Genomic DNA, 17,134 nt, shown 5'->3' with positions numbered 1-17,134 from the left:
AAAGCACCAATTTAAAGAGTCCTGAAGCAGAGCACCATTGTACTAATAACTAAGGCACACTCCAGTAAACACCCTGATATGGACGCCTCCACAGCTTGAGAATAAAACCTTCTCACACACTTATGCAAAATATTGGTACCTCGTAAGCAAATCATCATTAAACTGACTTAAATAAAATTCCTAGAGTCCTGCAATTTAGGGGTGAGAAAGTAAGGCCTGGCCTTCTAGCTGGAAAATGACACTCAGCTACACTAGTGTATGATCACACAGTGACATTCAGCAAGCCAGTGCTAAAACCCCACCCCCCACAGACAGACACAGACTGAAGGGAGTATAGCACAGTGAGATGGAGAGAGGGCAGAAGGCACCTGAACCATCTGCCTCCTGCAAGCACAACTTCGAGGAGGTGAGCCTCAATGGCCAGAAGCCTTGGAGTTATCAAAATAGGTAACTCCGCTTCCAGGGCGTGTTCCCACTCTCCATACCCCTAAAGGCACTGCACACACCTAGCACGCACGTGTGCACGAAAGCAAGCAAGCAAAAACCAGACATCTCTCTCTCCCTCTCTCCCTCTCTCTCTCTCTCACACACAAACACACACACACACACACACACACACACACACACACACACGCATGCACACGCACACACACACTTTGCTTACCCTGTTATTAAGGACCTTCTGAACTGGTTCCGAGTCATCAAACACAACGAAACCGAAGTTGGGTAACTTCCCACCACTGTTGATGCGCAGCTCCACAACATTCCCATAACCTGCAAGGGCAAAGCACCGGTGACTTCTCTGCAGACACCCAGCATGGTTTACACCAGACAGAGATTAGCCACGAACTTAATGCAACTGATTATTAGAATGTCATATTAAAATGCAAAATATAGTTCAAGTGCTCCTTAGATGAATACTTATAACTGAGACCATAACAAAGCTATGGGGTTTTTGAATTTTAGAGCTTAAAGAAATGATCCAAGTCTAAAAGACAACACACTGTGTCTCACGTGTTCCCTGTATACCACTATAAAGGAATTTTATACTACACTGTAGTGTGCCTACAGCTCATGACAATGAGGTCAAGGAATTTTCTACTTGGTGTCACAATGAAGGGAAGTACCAGTTTTGACATTCGTTATTTTAGATGAACACTCAAGCCCCAAAACTCACTGTTTGTGCCCTTGGACTAAACAGACATTAAAGACCTGACACTACACCTGTGCCTCCACTGGGTGGCACCGCCTAGGAACTCATGCCACCATGAGAATCAGCCAGCACTTACTTTGGAAAAAATCCTTCAGTTCCGACTTGTCAACCTCATGTGGCAGGTTCCCAATGAAGAGCTGGTGACTGTCAGGGTGCCTCACCATCCTTCGGGGTTCCACATCTCCTGGTTCACCAGCCTCACGAACTTCAGAGACAAAACAGACTCTCAAGGACTCTTCATAAACAAGTTTCCCTCTGCCCAAAGCCAAGTCATCGTTCCACTGCTCCAGCCAGGCCCAAAAGTTAAGTTCTTATCTCAAACCACCCCAAGCTAGAAGTCACCAGAGCTCTTACTTGGCCGGGGTCCTCTCTGAGGAGGGATATTGATCCGCTGCTCTCGAGCTCTCTGATCTCTCTGAGGCCTTTGTGGTGGGATCTGAGAGTCAGGCTTAGATTCTGGACGGGGCTAAAAAGGGTCACAGATTAACCTTTGTGAGAAGCCAAAGTAGTTTATCTATTATTACTTTTCTTTTAAAAATTTTCAATTTACATTTGGAGGGGAGGGGCATGCCTGCATACCACACACACACATGGGTCCCACGTGTCTAGCTCCAGTGCCTTTGCTCCCTGGCCCACCTCACCAGCTCTATCATTGGTTTTTCGTTTTCCTTTTTTATTCCACATGTCTAAGTGTTTTGCTTGCATGCACCTGTGCATTGACAAGAGGTGGCCAGAAGAGGGCACCAGATTCCCCAGAACTGGAGTTATGGATGGCAGCATGTGGATGCTGAGAACTGAACCCAGGTCCTCTGCAAGAGCAGGAAGAGCTCCTAACCACTGAGCCATTAATCCAACCATGCTCCCTGCACTCTTTTTAACTTACTATATATATATATATTATAGAGTCATACACAGATTATATATATATATATATATATATATATATATATATATATATATAAACTTAAAGTATACGTATATGGCAGGAGAGATGGTTCAAAGTTATGAGCACTGGTAGGTCTTCCTGAGGATCCAAGTTCAAGTCCCAGAACCCACCTAGTTGCTTACAACTGTAACTACAGTCAGTGCAAGGACTATTCCCTTTTCTGGCCTCCAAAGACAGCAGACAGGCACATGATACAAACAAACTGGCAGGCAAAATATCCATAACCATACAAGAAAAAATAAAATTTTTATCCTCTAAGTCTCTGTGCACTCAAACTCATGCATCCCCTATGGAGGCCAAAAAGAGGAGATGGGATCCCCTAGGACTGGAGTTTCAGACAGTTACAGGCTGACATGTGACACTGGAAACTGAACCCAGTCTTCTGCAAGGACAGTAAATGCTCCTAACAGCCAAACTGTCTCTCCCATCTCTTGTCAATTTTCTTAAACAAAACTGTTAACCTAGAAAACAGCAATTCTGGCTCCACGGAGATGAAGCTAGGCAGCTCCAGGGCTTACTAGCCAGCCAGCGTTACCTAATCTGAGAGCTCCAGGTCAGCAGAGACCTTGTCTCAAAAAAACAAAGTACACAGCTCCCCAGGGAAAATGGCAGAAGTTGGCCTCTGGCTTCTCCCTGCATGCACAACTCATAAAAGAAAGCTTCACGCACATCAACAAGACCCTGCTTTCTGGCGGGTGCTACTCTAACTACTGTGCAGTTACCACACCGCAGTCCGTCCTCAGTGAACCCGCACACCCCAGGGAAACACCTTCTATCCTCTCCCTGTATACAGGCTCCTCCCATTCTCTACGCCTGTTAAGTCTCACATCCAAAACCTGCCCAAAGTCCTAGATTCAGACCCTTACCTGTGATGCTGGCACTTTGACCACATGAGGTGGTGTCCCTGTCACTGGAACAGCCCCACTGGGAGGAAGGTTCTTACTAGTCACAGACGCCCAAGAAAATGTCTAGGGAAGAACAGGACACATCAGAGCCATTAGTTTCTGCTTCCCATTACCTCTGCAACACTCACAGGCAGGAGAGTCTAAAAGCATCTGCCACCCCACACTATGTACTAAAACAGTCTTAGAAGCAGCCAAGCATAGCAGCACACCCATAGTCCCAATATTTAGGGGACTAAAATAGGCCAGCCTGGGCTGAATAGTTAGATCATCTTAAAGTCAACCACATAATTACAATGAAGAAATAAAAATGTAAAAAAACTAGCAGAAGGTAGGGTAGTAGGGGGCACACCTTTTTAAGTTCAGCACTTGAAAGGCAGAGGTAGGTGGATATCTGAGTTCAAGGCCAGCTTGGCCTATAGAGCAAGTTCCAGAATAGCCCAGGCTACACAGAGAAACCTTTTCTCAAATAAATAAACTAGCAGAGAGTGGGTTCGTGGCTCAGTTAGCAGCTTTGCACAAACTCCTGGGTTTAGTCCTGAGTGCCTTATAATCAGGCACAGCAACACAGAACTATAATCCCAACAACCAGGAGATAGGAGCCAGAGGATCCTCCTCAGCTTTGCTTGGAGCTTGAGGCCAGCCTGGGACAACATGAGAACCGGTCTCCAAACAGGAGGAGCTCCGTAGCAGCCAATGCCTGGCACACACAACACCCCCATCCCCGTGACCTGGGACTGATCTTTAGCATAGCAACAAGAAACAGGTAATAAGACAGCAATACAGTGCTAAGCCACAATCCGTACCCTCAAGTCCTCCTGTGCTGGGGCCACGTCTGCCGGGGCCGGGGAGGCGCTCTTCTGCACATCCTCAGGAGCGGCTTCTTCCAATGCAGGCTCAGGCTTGTCCTCTTGAATGTCGGACACAGGTTCCGGTTCCGGCTCTGGCTCCGGCTCTGGTTCTGGTTCCACAACAGGCTCCTCTAAATGTTCCTCCAAGTCATTGCTGTCATGGGAAAATTCAACGGGTCTCTAGGACTCAGCCAGACACTTTGAGCCATCTAATGACTCCAGAGAGAGTTCTCAGGACCAGAGCTTGTTTGCTAAATTCTGATGAACATAACGATCAAACAGAATCAAGTGGTTCCTCATTCAGTTCCTATTAATTAGCTTATTAATATATGTATCACAAAACCCTTGTATTGAATGGGTTAGAGAAAGATCAAACTCTCTGAGGCCTAGCACAGGTCCAGTAAGTCTAGTAAGGCCAGTCAGTCTCAAAATATAGTAAATGTTATCATCTGTGGCTTTAGACACACAAAACAGGCCCTATAGAAATACACAAGGGGGTGGAGATGTGGCTTACTAGTTAAGAGCACGGGCTGTTCTTTCTTCCTGAGGTCCTGAGCTCAATTCCTAGCACACACATGGTAGCTAACTATGTGATCCAATGCCCTTTTCTGATGTGCAGAAGCACATGCACACAAAACACCCACATACATATAATAAATACATCCTTAACAAAAAACACACTCCAGGAGTCCTGGAAGAAAAGACACAAGTTAGACTCGAGAACAGTGGTTCCATTCCCACACCAGCTGCCAAGGAATGCTTGCTGACCCTGGCCTTGTTCTTCCTCCTGATACCTGACCTCAGTATGTAAGTCTGCAGGAAAGCACATTCTTCACTCTCAGCCTACGGTGAATGAACAGGTGTGACCACACCTTGATAGACACTTGAAAGGGAGCGCTGAACACTGAAACTCAGGTTTTGACAGTATGGAACAATCATGGCACAGTGGCCTATCAGGACCATAAAAAGACTAAGACAACACCACTCATTATTTGTGATTATGAGAAAATTTTTAACAAGGGTTTTCTCATGTAGCCCAAAACTGTCCTTTTAAATAAAAGTATTTTTTATATGTCTACATATGTTTTTAAGTGTATACAGTGCACCAAAAAAACCATGATTCCTGTAACTGGAGTTAACAGAAGTTCTAAGCTACCATGTGGGTGGTGGGAACTAAACTCAAATATTCTGCAAGAGCTGCCAGCAACCTTACCACAGCTGAACAGTCTCTCCAGCCAAGAGAGCCTTAAATGTTTTATTGCACTTACTTATTATGGGGAGGAAGGCTGAGACACACATGTCATGGCACACATGTGGAGGTCAGAAAATAACCTGAAGTAGTCAATTTTCTCCTTCCAACACGGGGTTCCAGAAATCTAACTCAGGTCATCCTATGTCACTACACTCTCTCTGAGCCACAGAACTGGGCTAAAAAACTTCATTATTACTCAGTTTATGGCTTTGAAATCTTTTTTTTAAAGATTTGTTTATTTTTTTTTATGTGAGTACACTGTAGCTGTCTTCAGATACACCAGAAGGCATCAGATCCCATTACAGATGGTGGTGAGCCACCATGTGGTTGCTGGGACTTGAACTCAGGACCTCTGGAAGAGCAGTCAGTGCTCTTAACCGCTGAGCCATCTCTCCAGCCGGGTTTGAAATCTTATTACTCTAGTTAAATGAGCTCTTCTGATACATGTGTGGGAGCCCACAATCTCAGCATCTTGAATGCTCAAACAGATGTTCTAGGCTTAGCCTCAGCTAAGTGGTGAGCACTTGTCTTCAAAACAATTAGCAACCTGAACCATATACATTCATCAGTTTCCACAGTACATCCTATAAAATAAAGTTGCATATTGCTAGTTATTCAGAAATAACACAGTTAACATCTTTTCCTAAAAACTTACTATTGTTTTGTTGCTGAGCTCATGGAGGCTGTGTTCAGCCTCTAGAACACTGGGAACAGGAATGTGTCCACATCTGACTCACTGCTGAAGGTCAAACCCGAGACTCGGTGAACACTTACCAATCTGTCTGTCACTGACACGGACACCCAGACTCCGCTCACCTCCTGGAACTCATGCCTAGAAGACAGGTCTGTCTCCAGCACAATCCAAGTTCTTACTGCAAGCCTGAGCAAGTGAAGGGAAGTTCCCTTACCTAACAGTCTGATCATAGAAAGTTCCAGAGTCATCAGCAACCACCTCTGGTGACTGCTGTCTTTCTTCAGGTTCCTCTACTTCTTCCTCAGATTCTAAGAAAGGAAGAGACATAAAATAACTTCACTCTATACTCATAAATTTCTTAATCTACAGGCTCTACTACAGACACAAAGAAAAACACAGTAAAGAAAGCAGGGCAATTTGGTAAAGCCACAACACAGACTTTAAGGGAAAAATTAAGTATTTTAATTAAGAACACAGAATCTTAAAAAAAAAAAAAAAAAAAAACTCTTTAAGTCTTTAAAAAAGCTGTTTACTCCTGCCTTACCTTCCTGTCATCATAACTCCCCACCCCACCAAGATACTTTATTCCCCTTAAACTGTGAGCAAAAACAAACAATAAAGGGCTGGAGAGATGGCTCAGTGGTTAAGAGCACTGACTGCTCTTCCAGAGGTCCTGAGTTCAATTCCCAGCAGCCACATGGTGGCTCACAACCATCTGTAATGAGATCTGATGCCCTCTTCTGGTGTGTCTGAAGACAGTTACAGTGGACTCTTACAGGATGCACCTACAGCAGGCCCTCCCACCTACAGAATGAAGGACTGCACCTAATGGGTCTATATATTTAGAGCTCAGTACACACAAAGACTATCTCCCCACAGGTCTGATCCTACACCCTAGTCGTCCCTTCCTTCCAGGCACCTTCTACACTTTCAATAGCATAAAGCTTTAGAACAGAGCCAAAGGCAAGCACCTCCACTGCCCATTCCACACAACTGGGGAATCCCTAGAAAGACTGCATGCCACTACCACCACTCAGTGCAACACAGGTCCATCAGGCCTTCTGCATGGTATTCTGCACTGAGCCATGCTAACTGGCCTGCTTCTGACCCAAGAGTAACTTATTCATTCACATTAACTAGGTGTGGTGGTTTGAAGAGGTTTGGCCCTATTAGAAGGTATGGCCTTATTGGAATAGGTATGACCTTGCTGAAGGAAGTGTGTCACTGTATAGGAAACTCTGAGGTCTCCTATGCTCAAGCTCCACCCTGTGTAGAATCGGCCTCTTCTGGGATGCCTTCTGATCAAGACGTAGAACTCTGGGCTCTTCCAGCACCATGTCTGCCTACACACACTGCACACTTTCCGCCATGATGATAATGGAATGAACCTCTGAAACTAAGCCAATTAAATGTTTGCTTTTTAAGATTTGCCTTGGTAGTGGTGTTTCTTCCCAGCAATAAAATCCCTGTAAACCCCCTTACACTGGTGATTCATAAAATACAGTGTAACAAGAACCTTCTCTTATGCCACACAAGTAACCATGACAACAGCTTCACACTTACCCTCTTGAGGCTCTGTGACAAAGCCACCGAAGACCTCATCTTGGTATCTGAAGATGTCATTGTGAACATAGAATTTGTTGGCAACAGAGCCCTGCAATGTCAGCAACAAGTTTTCAGTTATTCACACTTATAAAACACTGAACCATGAGTATTTATCTGCTTCCTGTTTCTGATGGAATTAATGTGGCCAGCCTCCTCATATCCCCCCACTGTCTGCTATGAAGGACTGTACCCTCAAAAAAAAAAAAAAAAAAAAAAAAGTGAGTCAAAGCAAACCCTTCCTTTAAAAAACAAACATGACTGTACCAGTGGTTCTCAGCTATGGGAGGGTTTGGCCCCAGCAGACATCTAGCCAAGTCTAGAAATACTTGTTTCACGGCAGGGATTGGCCTCTACTAATCAGATTGCTAAGTGCCAACCGCATTCAAGACAGCCAATGTCTTCGCCAAGACTGAATGCCCTACTGTTTGAAATCGATTGTATGCAATTATAAAGAACCTCATAGACATTGTTAAAATATCCCATCCTTACCACCAGATGGTCACCCACAGAGAGAGAGAGAGAGAGAGAGAGAGAGAGAGAGAGAGAGAGGAGAAGGGGGAGGAAGAGGAGGGAAGGAAGGAAGGAAGGAAGGAAGGAAGGAAAGAAGGAAAAGTCTTTTATAAGATACAAAAGACGGAACATTTTCAACCACTCAGAGGCACAGTAGTTTCAACTCTAGCAGGAATTTAAAATGCCCTGACTCTTAATCTAACCGTATCAATCCAAATGTGCACGGTGGTGTAACCCAGATCTCTCCTGTGATTTAGACACACAAGCCCGAATCCAATCATCTTACTGATTAGCTGTTCAAAATTTCTAAAGCTGTCCCTTCATTCACAAAAAGTGGAATATCAAAACATACCATAGTGCTTTGTGTACTGACGTATTGTGTACTGTAGTTTATACAATAATACATTTCCTTAAGGGAGATAAACGCTTCCCTTGAAAGACAGAGGGACACTGAGTCTATAATTAATAATATAGGCTGTAAAATCTCGTATATGGAGAAGTTAACAAGTAGTCATTGTCCTCCTCCTCTTCCTCCCTCCTCCTCTCCTTTTTTCTCTTCTTCCTTCCCACCTCCTCCTTCTTGTGATCAAGTCTTTCTTCTTCCTTCCTCTTCCTCCTTCAAGATAGCTCTTGGTTTACTGTGGGCTGGCCTAAAGCTTGCAAACCTCCTGACTCAGCTTCTCAAAAGGTGGAGTTACCGGGCTGGAGAGATGGCTCGGTGGTTTAGAGCACTGGCTGCTCTTGCCGGGACCGAGACCCAATTCCTGACACCCACATGGTGGCTCACTGCCATCTGTATCTCCAGTTCCAGGGAATCCACTATCCTCTTGTGGACTCTGGAGGCACTACATGCATGCAGACAAAAAACCCATACACACAAAAACAAAAATATTCATTCATTCATTTATTCATTCATTCATTTATTTTAAAGCTGGAATTTTACTCTAAATCCTGCCTACACCCTCAATGGTGGTGCTAGAATATCTGAAATTCTAGCACTTATGAGGCTGACAAAGGAGGTCACTGTGATTTCTAGGACAGTCTGAGCTACATAATGAGGTTCTATCTCAAAACAAAAACATCCTAGGGGTTGGGGATTTGGTTCAGTGGTAAAGCGCTTGCCTACTAGCAAGCGCAAGGCCCTGGGTTTGGTCCCCAGCTCCGAAGGAAAAAAAAAATCCAAAATTTTTTTTAAAGATAATGATAGTAATTTTACAATCCTAAATAGGATTTTTAAAAATTAATTCCTTATGAGCTGATTCTGTACCTATCAGCTTCCTGTCCCTTCTTTCTGAAGAAGGCACAGCAGATGTCATCCTCATCATCTCCCTGTGGTACCTTCAGAAACCTTACTACAGAGAAGCATCGCGAATGGAACAAACAGCTAATTCCCAAATGGGGCTTGAACAGGGACAGGGTCAGCACAAGGACATACACCATGCCATGCCCACACCAAAACAGAATAGCATGGAGGGTTTCCAACTGACTAGCCCCAGGACATGAGGGATATATGCTAAACAGTTACTAATGAATCATAACTCACTAAATATACTAGAATGATGGAATCCTTATAAGACAAAGCCAATGAATGAATACAGGGTGGTGGATGATAACAGACATTCCCACCTGTCACCATTCAGCCAAGAACCTCAAACAAAAAAGAATGACAGTATGCAAAACTGATAAAGAGCAGCACATTTATACAGGGTCCAAAGGTTAGTCACAATGGCAAGACCTGAGCATATAACCTAAGGGAACCAGAGACACACAAAAGGGTCATGGTCACTACGGATGAGTGGAAGAACGTGTATGTGACTGCTCTTCAGAACTGTCAATGCCAAGCAAACCAAAGGAGGAAGGGACTACAAATGACAGGGAACAAGACACAACCAGACGAACACAACAGATCGTTATATGGGCAGTTATATACAGACTCTCGGATCAAGAAAAACAAACTACGGTTGGGGATTTAGCTCAGTGGTAGAGCCCTTGCCTAGCAAGCACAAAGCCCTGGGTTCAGTCTCCAGCTCTGAAAAGAAAAAAAAAAAAAAAAGAAAGAAAAAAAGAAAGAAAGAAAAACAAACTACTGTGGAAAACAAGGCTGGCGTACCTTCTGAAACTCAGATATGGTTACTGAGTGAGTTATGTTGGGCAGTATTTTCTGAATGAGGTAACAACAGAATGATTATGAAGCAAAATTCCGAGAGAGAGAGAGAGAGAGAGAGAGAGAGAGAGAGAGAGAGAGAGAGAGAATGAATTCCTTGTCCTTAGGATGCCAGATGAAGGGATACAAAGTTTCATTTGAACTGTTTAGATGGAAGATACTTTCCAACAGTAATCTTCCTGGACCAGTAAGGACACCACAGCTCTAGGACAAGAGGACAAAGCCACACCTATAACCCTGAGCTGCCAGGAATCTAGAATTCACACAGCTGTTAGTCTTTGCATACTCCATCAGTACAGAGCCAACAGCCATCATGCGACATACCTCAGGCGCAAGGACAAAGGTCTGCATGAACCTCCGCAGAGCCTGGTTGTTGTTGGACAGCAGCCCCATCACTTGGACCACCACCCCGTCATTCAGAGTTGCGTGAGCATCCACGTGGCGGATCTTGGTGTGGCAGTTGGTGAAGTTTTGTGACATCACTTTCCTGTGGATTTCCTGAGGAACAGAGGCAAGAGTCAATCCCTGGGGAACTCACTGTGCAGAAACTAAACCAGCAGCTGCCAGCACCAAGCTGGATCCTCCAGCTCCGCCATGTTTTCTCACAGATTTGTACTCAGCCCTACCTCCTGCTCCTGCGAGCAGTCCTTGAGCAATCTCAAAGCAATCTGAAGAGCTATAAAACAAGTGCACGGGAGGGCAGAGACCTGCTATATTCACAGCAGCTCATCTCCACTCAGTTTGACAGGACCAAGAATCACCTAGGAAACAATCATCTGGGACAGCAACATTCTACAGGAAGAGCCCTGTGCTGTACATAGAAGGGGAACTGAGCACCAGCGGTCACCTTATGTTCCTGCTACCATGCCTTTCCCGCTTGGATCGTACCTCAAACTGTGAGCCTGAGTACTCCTTCTTCCTGCCTAAGTTGCTTCTGCCCGGCATTTATCTCAGCAATGAGACAAGTAAGCAACATGAGATCCAGTTAAAAATAAAAAATAAATCCCAGATGGCTTAGCAGGTGAGGGCACTTGCTCTAGGGCCTGATAATCCTGAGTGATCTCTAGGCCTAAAGGTAGAAGCAAGCTCCTGACAAGGTGTCCTCTGACCTCCGCAAGCATGCTAGACATAGATGCCAGCAAAACACTCATACACGTAAATAAATACATCTGTACAAGGATTTTAAAAAAATGCAGATGGAGAATGCATATATTACTGTTACAATAGAGTCCTGCTGCCTGTGTGTGCTGCAGTCCCAGTGATCACAGCTTAGCCCCTTAAAAACAACTGTCCTCCACATTTATATGTTATCTAAGCACTTGAGAAACTAAGTCAGGAGGATATCCAGACATATATAGCAAGTGCCAGGACAGCCAAAAACATCAAAATCATGTGTCAAAAAATAAAATTATCAAAGTGCCTGGAACAAACACCTTTAAGTTCAGAACTGCCATTCTTCTGCTGAAGCGGCTATCTAAACAGAGAATGAACGCAACATGACAACACACAGGCAGGTTAGCAAACCAAGGAATTAAACAGAAACCACCCCGAGGTACCAACTTCCTGGTAGGCAGAAGCTACCTCCTTTGCTACCACAGCACCCACCTTCTGCCCGTAGACTGCATCTGCTGGCTTCCCGTTGGAATCCAAGCCCCCGTGGGCATAGGAAGAGTTCTTGCCATAAAATCTGTACAAGAGAAGGCAATTTACTTCTCATCTTCAAGGGCCCGAAGTGCAGGCACTTAGTGTTCAGGCTTGGTACCTATCCACCTCACTGGCAGACTCACAGCCCGGACTCTGTTATGTTTGTACACGACAAGTCCATTGCACACGCCCGAGTGGGAGCAGTCTCAGTCAATGGGCATGAGGCGTGTATGGCTTTCAAGTCCCGACTTCCAGGTTTCAGGGTAGGATGATCGTGTTGGGAAGGACCTTGGAGTTTGTCAGCAAAGTCAGGCACTTAAAATCAAAGTCAAGTTCCTGTTTCCGCTGAGGACATCTGCCCTGTCACGGACCTGAAGAGTTGGTGCCTTCCCACCTGAGAAGGCAGTGGGCAGTTGTCCTGTGCACGGGTGGTATGAACTTTTATCCCTTTAGCTCTCTCTCATCTATACACCCAATTACCATTTTCATTAAAAGAACATCAGACAGATGTACAGTAAAATGCCAACCAAAGACTGAAGACATCTGAGGGCAACTCAATAACCCCTTAGATGAGCCCACACTACTGCTGGGAATCTATCCTGCTTCCATCTACCTTACCCCAAAGCACACTAACTTGCTACTTTCCTTTTTTTTTTCTTCAAGACAGGTTTTCTGTGTAGCCCTGGCTGTCCTGGAACTCACTCTGTAGACCAGGCTGCCCTCAAACTCACGGCGATCCACCTGCCTCTGGCCCCTGAGGGCTGGGATTAAAGGACTGTGCCAATGCACACAGCACCATGTAATTTTCAAGTTATTAAAGAATGTACTTCAGCAGCCTCGGCTCTCTCTCCGCTAGGCCCCTCTACATCGCACCCTTGATGGAAATGCAAGGCTTAGGATATAAGAGCATCAGCAAGACAGGCATGTGTACAATGTCTTCCAGCTCCAGCTTGGATTGCAGCTGATGCAGATCCTGACATAACAACCTTAACTAGCTTTCAAAACAGGGAAGAAAACTGACATAAAACCCAGAAAGAACTAAGAAAAAGAAGAGATTAAAAACATGCAGAGATCGCTTCTGCTGCTCAGAAGTGAATCCAGAGATTTAAACCCTCTGAGCAGCAACATCTACAAGATGACACAAGCTTCTGAAATGCTTCACAGAACTGTCAAGAGAAGCAGACTGTTCTAGAAATGATAAACTGAAATATTAAAAATTTCAACCTGACTGAAGTAGAAAATATGGTACAAATATATCTTTCAACTTGAGTGAAAATTATCCTCAGTCCAGATAGTTTACATACTGCAATAGTGTAAAAATGCCAGATTCGAGCCACCTCACTAGCAAACTAATACAGCTCTATAAAGTAAATCTGTGTGAGGTGGCCATGTGGACAGCTTTATCCCAGAACTCAGGAGGCAGAAGCAGGCAGGTCTCTGAATTCTAGGCCAGGCTAGGGCTGCATAACATAACCTTATACTGTTTCTAAACCTCTATTTAACGGTGCTTATTTGAAGAGCTATCCCACAACACCCCTCCTGGGCATTGAGAGCACACCTGTGCAGCATGTCCGGGGCCTGGTTCAGCAGGGTGTAGTACTGTCGCACAAACTCCCGCCCGACCAGCAGGGGACTAGGCTTCTCCATAACCATCGCTTTGGTGGATTCAACCTGTAAAACAATACAAGTCAGTCAACTAATCATAAGAGTTTGAAAAGGATTAACTCACTGTGCTAAGCCAACTGCACACAGCATCCCTTCAGCATCCCTAGGAGTCTCGCTGCAGTGTGCTAGATACCCTGAACTCACTGTGTAGACCAGGATGGCCTGACACTGAGATTTGCCTACTTCAGCCTCCTAAATGTGTATCACACCCAGTTTCAAGTTTGGAAAGGAATAAACATTAACAAACTAAATCCATAGTTTACATCCCAGTATACTATAATCAGATGAATACATGAGGAAAAAAAAGTGTACAAACTCATTATTCCAAATTTCAGTTTTCCTAAGCTAGGGATAAAACCCCAACAGTACATATCTGCAGCATGAGCCAGCCCACCATTATTAAGCGCCTAAGCAGCTCACTTAAAGGCCTTCAAGTCCTTTTGTTTTGTTCTTCAAGACACAGTTTCCATGTACAACTCTGGCTGTCCTGGAATTTGCTTTATAGATCAGGCTGGCCCTGACCTTAAGAGATCCATTGCACTGGGACTAAAGGCAGACAGCACTTCACCGTGCACTTCCACTACTCCAGACCTCTCTTGTTTTCCCGTCCTAGACTCAAAGACTCAGCTGATACAGTCAATGCCCATATAACCACTCTCTAGTCTACTTGACCACAAATAAACAAACAAAACAAAACAAGCCAGGCCAGGTGGTGGTGGTACAGGCCTTTAATCCCAGCACTTAGAGAAGCAGGCAGATTTCTGAGTTCCAAGCCAGACTGGTCTACAAGAGTGAATTCCAGAACAGCCAGGGCTATACATAGAAACTAGCATTGGGGCACGGGGGGGGGGGGGGGGGGGGGGGGGATGAGGGTGGGGTATGAAGAGCTACAGGGACTACTGGGCAGAAGGGTCAGCAGTTAACAGCACTGGCTACTCTTCTAGAAGATGTGGGTTCAGTTCCAGCAGCCATCTGTAACTCCAGCACACTTCTTTAGGCCTTTACCAGCACTGAGCAAACATGCTCCACAAACATAAATATTGGCAAACACACATAAAAGAAAAGTTTAACTGGATGTAGTGATGCATGCCTTTAATACTAGTTCTCAGAACGCAGAGCCAAGCAGATCTAGCCAAGTCTACAGTTCTACCTCCAGGCTAGCCAAGTCTATATAGTAAGGCCCTGTCTCAAAAGAAACAGCCAAAATTAAAAACAATTTAATCCCCAGAAATAAAAACTTCTTTATGTTTATTGTAAAATAAATAAATGACGGTCCAAAATCAAATATATAGTTAACAAGATTTTTTTACTAAAACTAACAGCTTAAAATACAATGGAGATTGGGTTGGGGATTTAGCTCAGTGGTAGAGCGCTTGCCTAGGAAGCGCAAGGCCCTGGGTTCGGTCCCCAGCTCCAAAAAAAAAAAAAAAAAAGAAAAAAAAATACAATGGAGACTTGTAAACTTCTGTTTACAAACAAAGACGCCTGTAAATCCTCAATATCCTCCAACAAGGCGAGCACGGTACATAAAGCAATCCCCCCCCCCCCCCGAGTTGAAACACAGCACCCCGTCCATTTTCTCAGCTATCCTAGATCAGGTTTAGAATTCACAGCAGTGACAGCTCTGAAGCCCCTAGAAACTTCCTTAATACTACAGAGCATTCAAGGCTCAGTAAGAAATTCAAGTCACCATTCTCACTCAGGGAGTTCCCAAAGCATACGGGACTCACAAGGCCACACCTCCGCAAGGCTGTACATCAGTGAGGACTGCTGCAGGTGGGATTGTTTACCCCGTGGAGGTTCGTGTGGCTTTTGTAAGTCATCACCAAGGCTGGGATGAGCAACTGATGACGGAGCTACCAACAAGCTCACTGACTCACCAAGACAAACATTTGTTTACATCTCCCCAAGAAAGCCACACAACAGACAATCCATCCTATTTAAAAGATAAAATTATCCAAACATGCAAGCAAAGCAGCATAGCACTCACTACATATTAGAGAAGAACTCATTCATCCCACTAATTTGGGAAGACATGGGCTTCTTAGAAGACTTATCAGACAAGTATATCTGTTAACACTCAGGTGTTCACTGATACACCACACTGCTTCCCTGTTTAAAATATGGGAGGGAGCTGGCAGCCATGGTGCATGCCTTTAATTTGGCACTAAGGAGGCAGAAGCGGGTGGATCTCTGGGACTCCAAGGCCAGCCTGGTCTACAGAGTGAGTTTCAGGACATCCAGGACTACACATGGGAGGGGAAAATCCTTTCAATCGTATCACTCAAACTTTGGGTTTTACCATGTGTCAGTTATAACAAGCAGTGGTTCACTGTCCAGCCATTTCATATAGAGGGAGGGCATGGAAAAGCCCTCTCCCTTCAGATCATGGCACCTTTAATCTATCCCATAAGCATAGCCACCAAAATCTATTATCAGTAGGAAATGTGGTAGTCAAATGGGACAACACCGTTTTTTGAGTGGGCTGAGTGACACGGACCGAATGGTAGTTCGTACCCTCACCTGGCTCAGGCCTGCGTCCACTTTTCATTTTCTGAGCTAGGATCTGGGTGAGGTGGCTCTACCTACCTTGAAACTTCTTGGCTTGAGTGATCCCCATAATAGAATCATCACTAGTCAGTCTGCTGGTACTTACACTACGCATAGCTGCTGTGCTATTGTGTGTGCATGTGCACGTGTATATGTGTGCATGTGTGGTTTTTTTGAGACAGTATCACACACAATACTGGCCTACAACTTACAATCCCGTCTCAGCCTCTATAGGGTTGAGTTGAGCACGGTCCATTTCTTGCACTATTCTTGAATTCTTGACCCACTTACTTCATTTTACTAAAACCTAAATCCTAAGGGTTGTTCATTTTCCAAACAGTTGTAAGATCAGGTATAGAATCCAGTCAGGGCAGTTCTGAATGAGATCCCGGGGGGTGGGGGTGAAATCACAAATTTATTTAAAACTTTTTAAAAAATGTATGTGAACCACATGTACACTTGGTACTTAAGGAGTTACAATACTTTGAGTGATACAATACATGGGTGATAGGAACCGAACACTGGTCTTCTCCAAGAATACCAAGTATTCTCAACCACTGAGCATCTCTCCACTCCTATTATTTTGTTTTTGTTAATTCAACTGTGTGGTTCTCCAACATGAACTTGGAAGATGGCATTTGGCCAAAGAGGCCCTGCCTACACTATGGAGCAGCTCCAGGAGGCACAAGAAGAGCAGTCTGCCCTCACAAAGGCTCGGCTGTGACAGAACAAGCAACAGCAACTTTGATCCTTAGTCACCAAATATCATGAAGGTGGACCACTGCAGACTGCACATTTGCCTGGCTGCCTACAATAACTGAGCTCAGAATCTGACCCCAGTCTTCAGATTTAAGATAAAAACTGAAAACTCATCACCCCTCTTTAGAAACAAACAATCTTCCTTCTGTGACTTCGGAGCGTCAGTGAGGTCACTGAGGTACAGATCAATGACTCTCCTGCAACCTCAGCCATGATTCTTCTCCCCTTCAAAGACACCAGCAACCCTTGTATTGTGTTAAAGAATACACTAGCACCTCACTCCAAACCTCTGTGAGCAAACACCTAGCTTCCCCTGAGTTCCTGTGCTGACTTACTTCAATGGTCAGTACCCTAGAAGTAAGGCAAATAACACTCTCCC

The 17,134-nt window shown here is 44.7% G+C and overlaps 1 protein-coding gene and 1 non-coding gene across 3 annotated transcripts in view; both read right to left on the bottom strand.

Annotated features, from left to right (window-relative positions):
* G3bp1 (G3BP stress granule assembly factor 1) overlaps nucleotides 1–17,134 on the bottom strand; it is a 33,399-nt gene that overhangs the window by 5,439 nt on the left and 10,826 nt on the right. For both annotated transcript variants that reach the window (NM_133565.1, XM_039085121.2), the window contains exons 2-11: nucleotides 13,340–13,452; nucleotides 11,743–11,824; nucleotides 10,462–10,635; nucleotides 7,422–7,512; nucleotides 6,073–6,166; nucleotides 3,868–4,066; nucleotides 3,026–3,127; nucleotides 1,568–1,679; nucleotides 1,290–1,418; nucleotides 665–774 (exon numbers count right to left, since the gene is read on the bottom strand). In NM_133565.1, the coding sequence (NP_598249.1) occupies nucleotides 665–774; nucleotides 1,290–1,418; nucleotides 1,568–1,679; nucleotides 3,026–3,127; nucleotides 3,868–4,066; nucleotides 6,073–6,166; nucleotides 7,422–7,512; nucleotides 10,462–10,635; nucleotides 11,743–11,824; nucleotides 13,340–13,434 (1,188 nt within the window). In that variant the 5' untranslated portion in view covers nucleotides 13,435–13,452. The remainder of the gene's footprint in view (nucleotides 1–664; nucleotides 775–1,289; nucleotides 1,419–1,567; nucleotides 1,680–3,025; nucleotides 3,128–3,867; nucleotides 4,067–6,072; nucleotides 6,167–7,421; nucleotides 7,513–10,461; nucleotides 10,636–11,742; nucleotides 11,825–13,339; nucleotides 13,453–17,134) is intronic.
* Snora29 (small nucleolar RNA, H/ACA box 29) lies at nucleotides 15,773–15,912 on the bottom strand. The gene has a single exon (XR_005490901.1). It is a non-coding gene; the product is annotated as a small nucleolar RNA SNORA29 (small nucleolar RNA).

This window comes from Rattus norvegicus, chromosome 10, assembly GCF_036323735.1.
Source record: "Rattus norvegicus strain BN/NHsdMcwi chromosome 10, GRCr8, whole genome shotgun sequence".
Lineage (NCBI taxonomy): Eukaryota > Metazoa > Chordata > Mammalia > Rodentia > Muridae > Rattus > Rattus norvegicus.
Note: the sequence above shows the minus strand (reverse complement) of the source record. Positions and strands in the feature narration are given on the sequence as shown.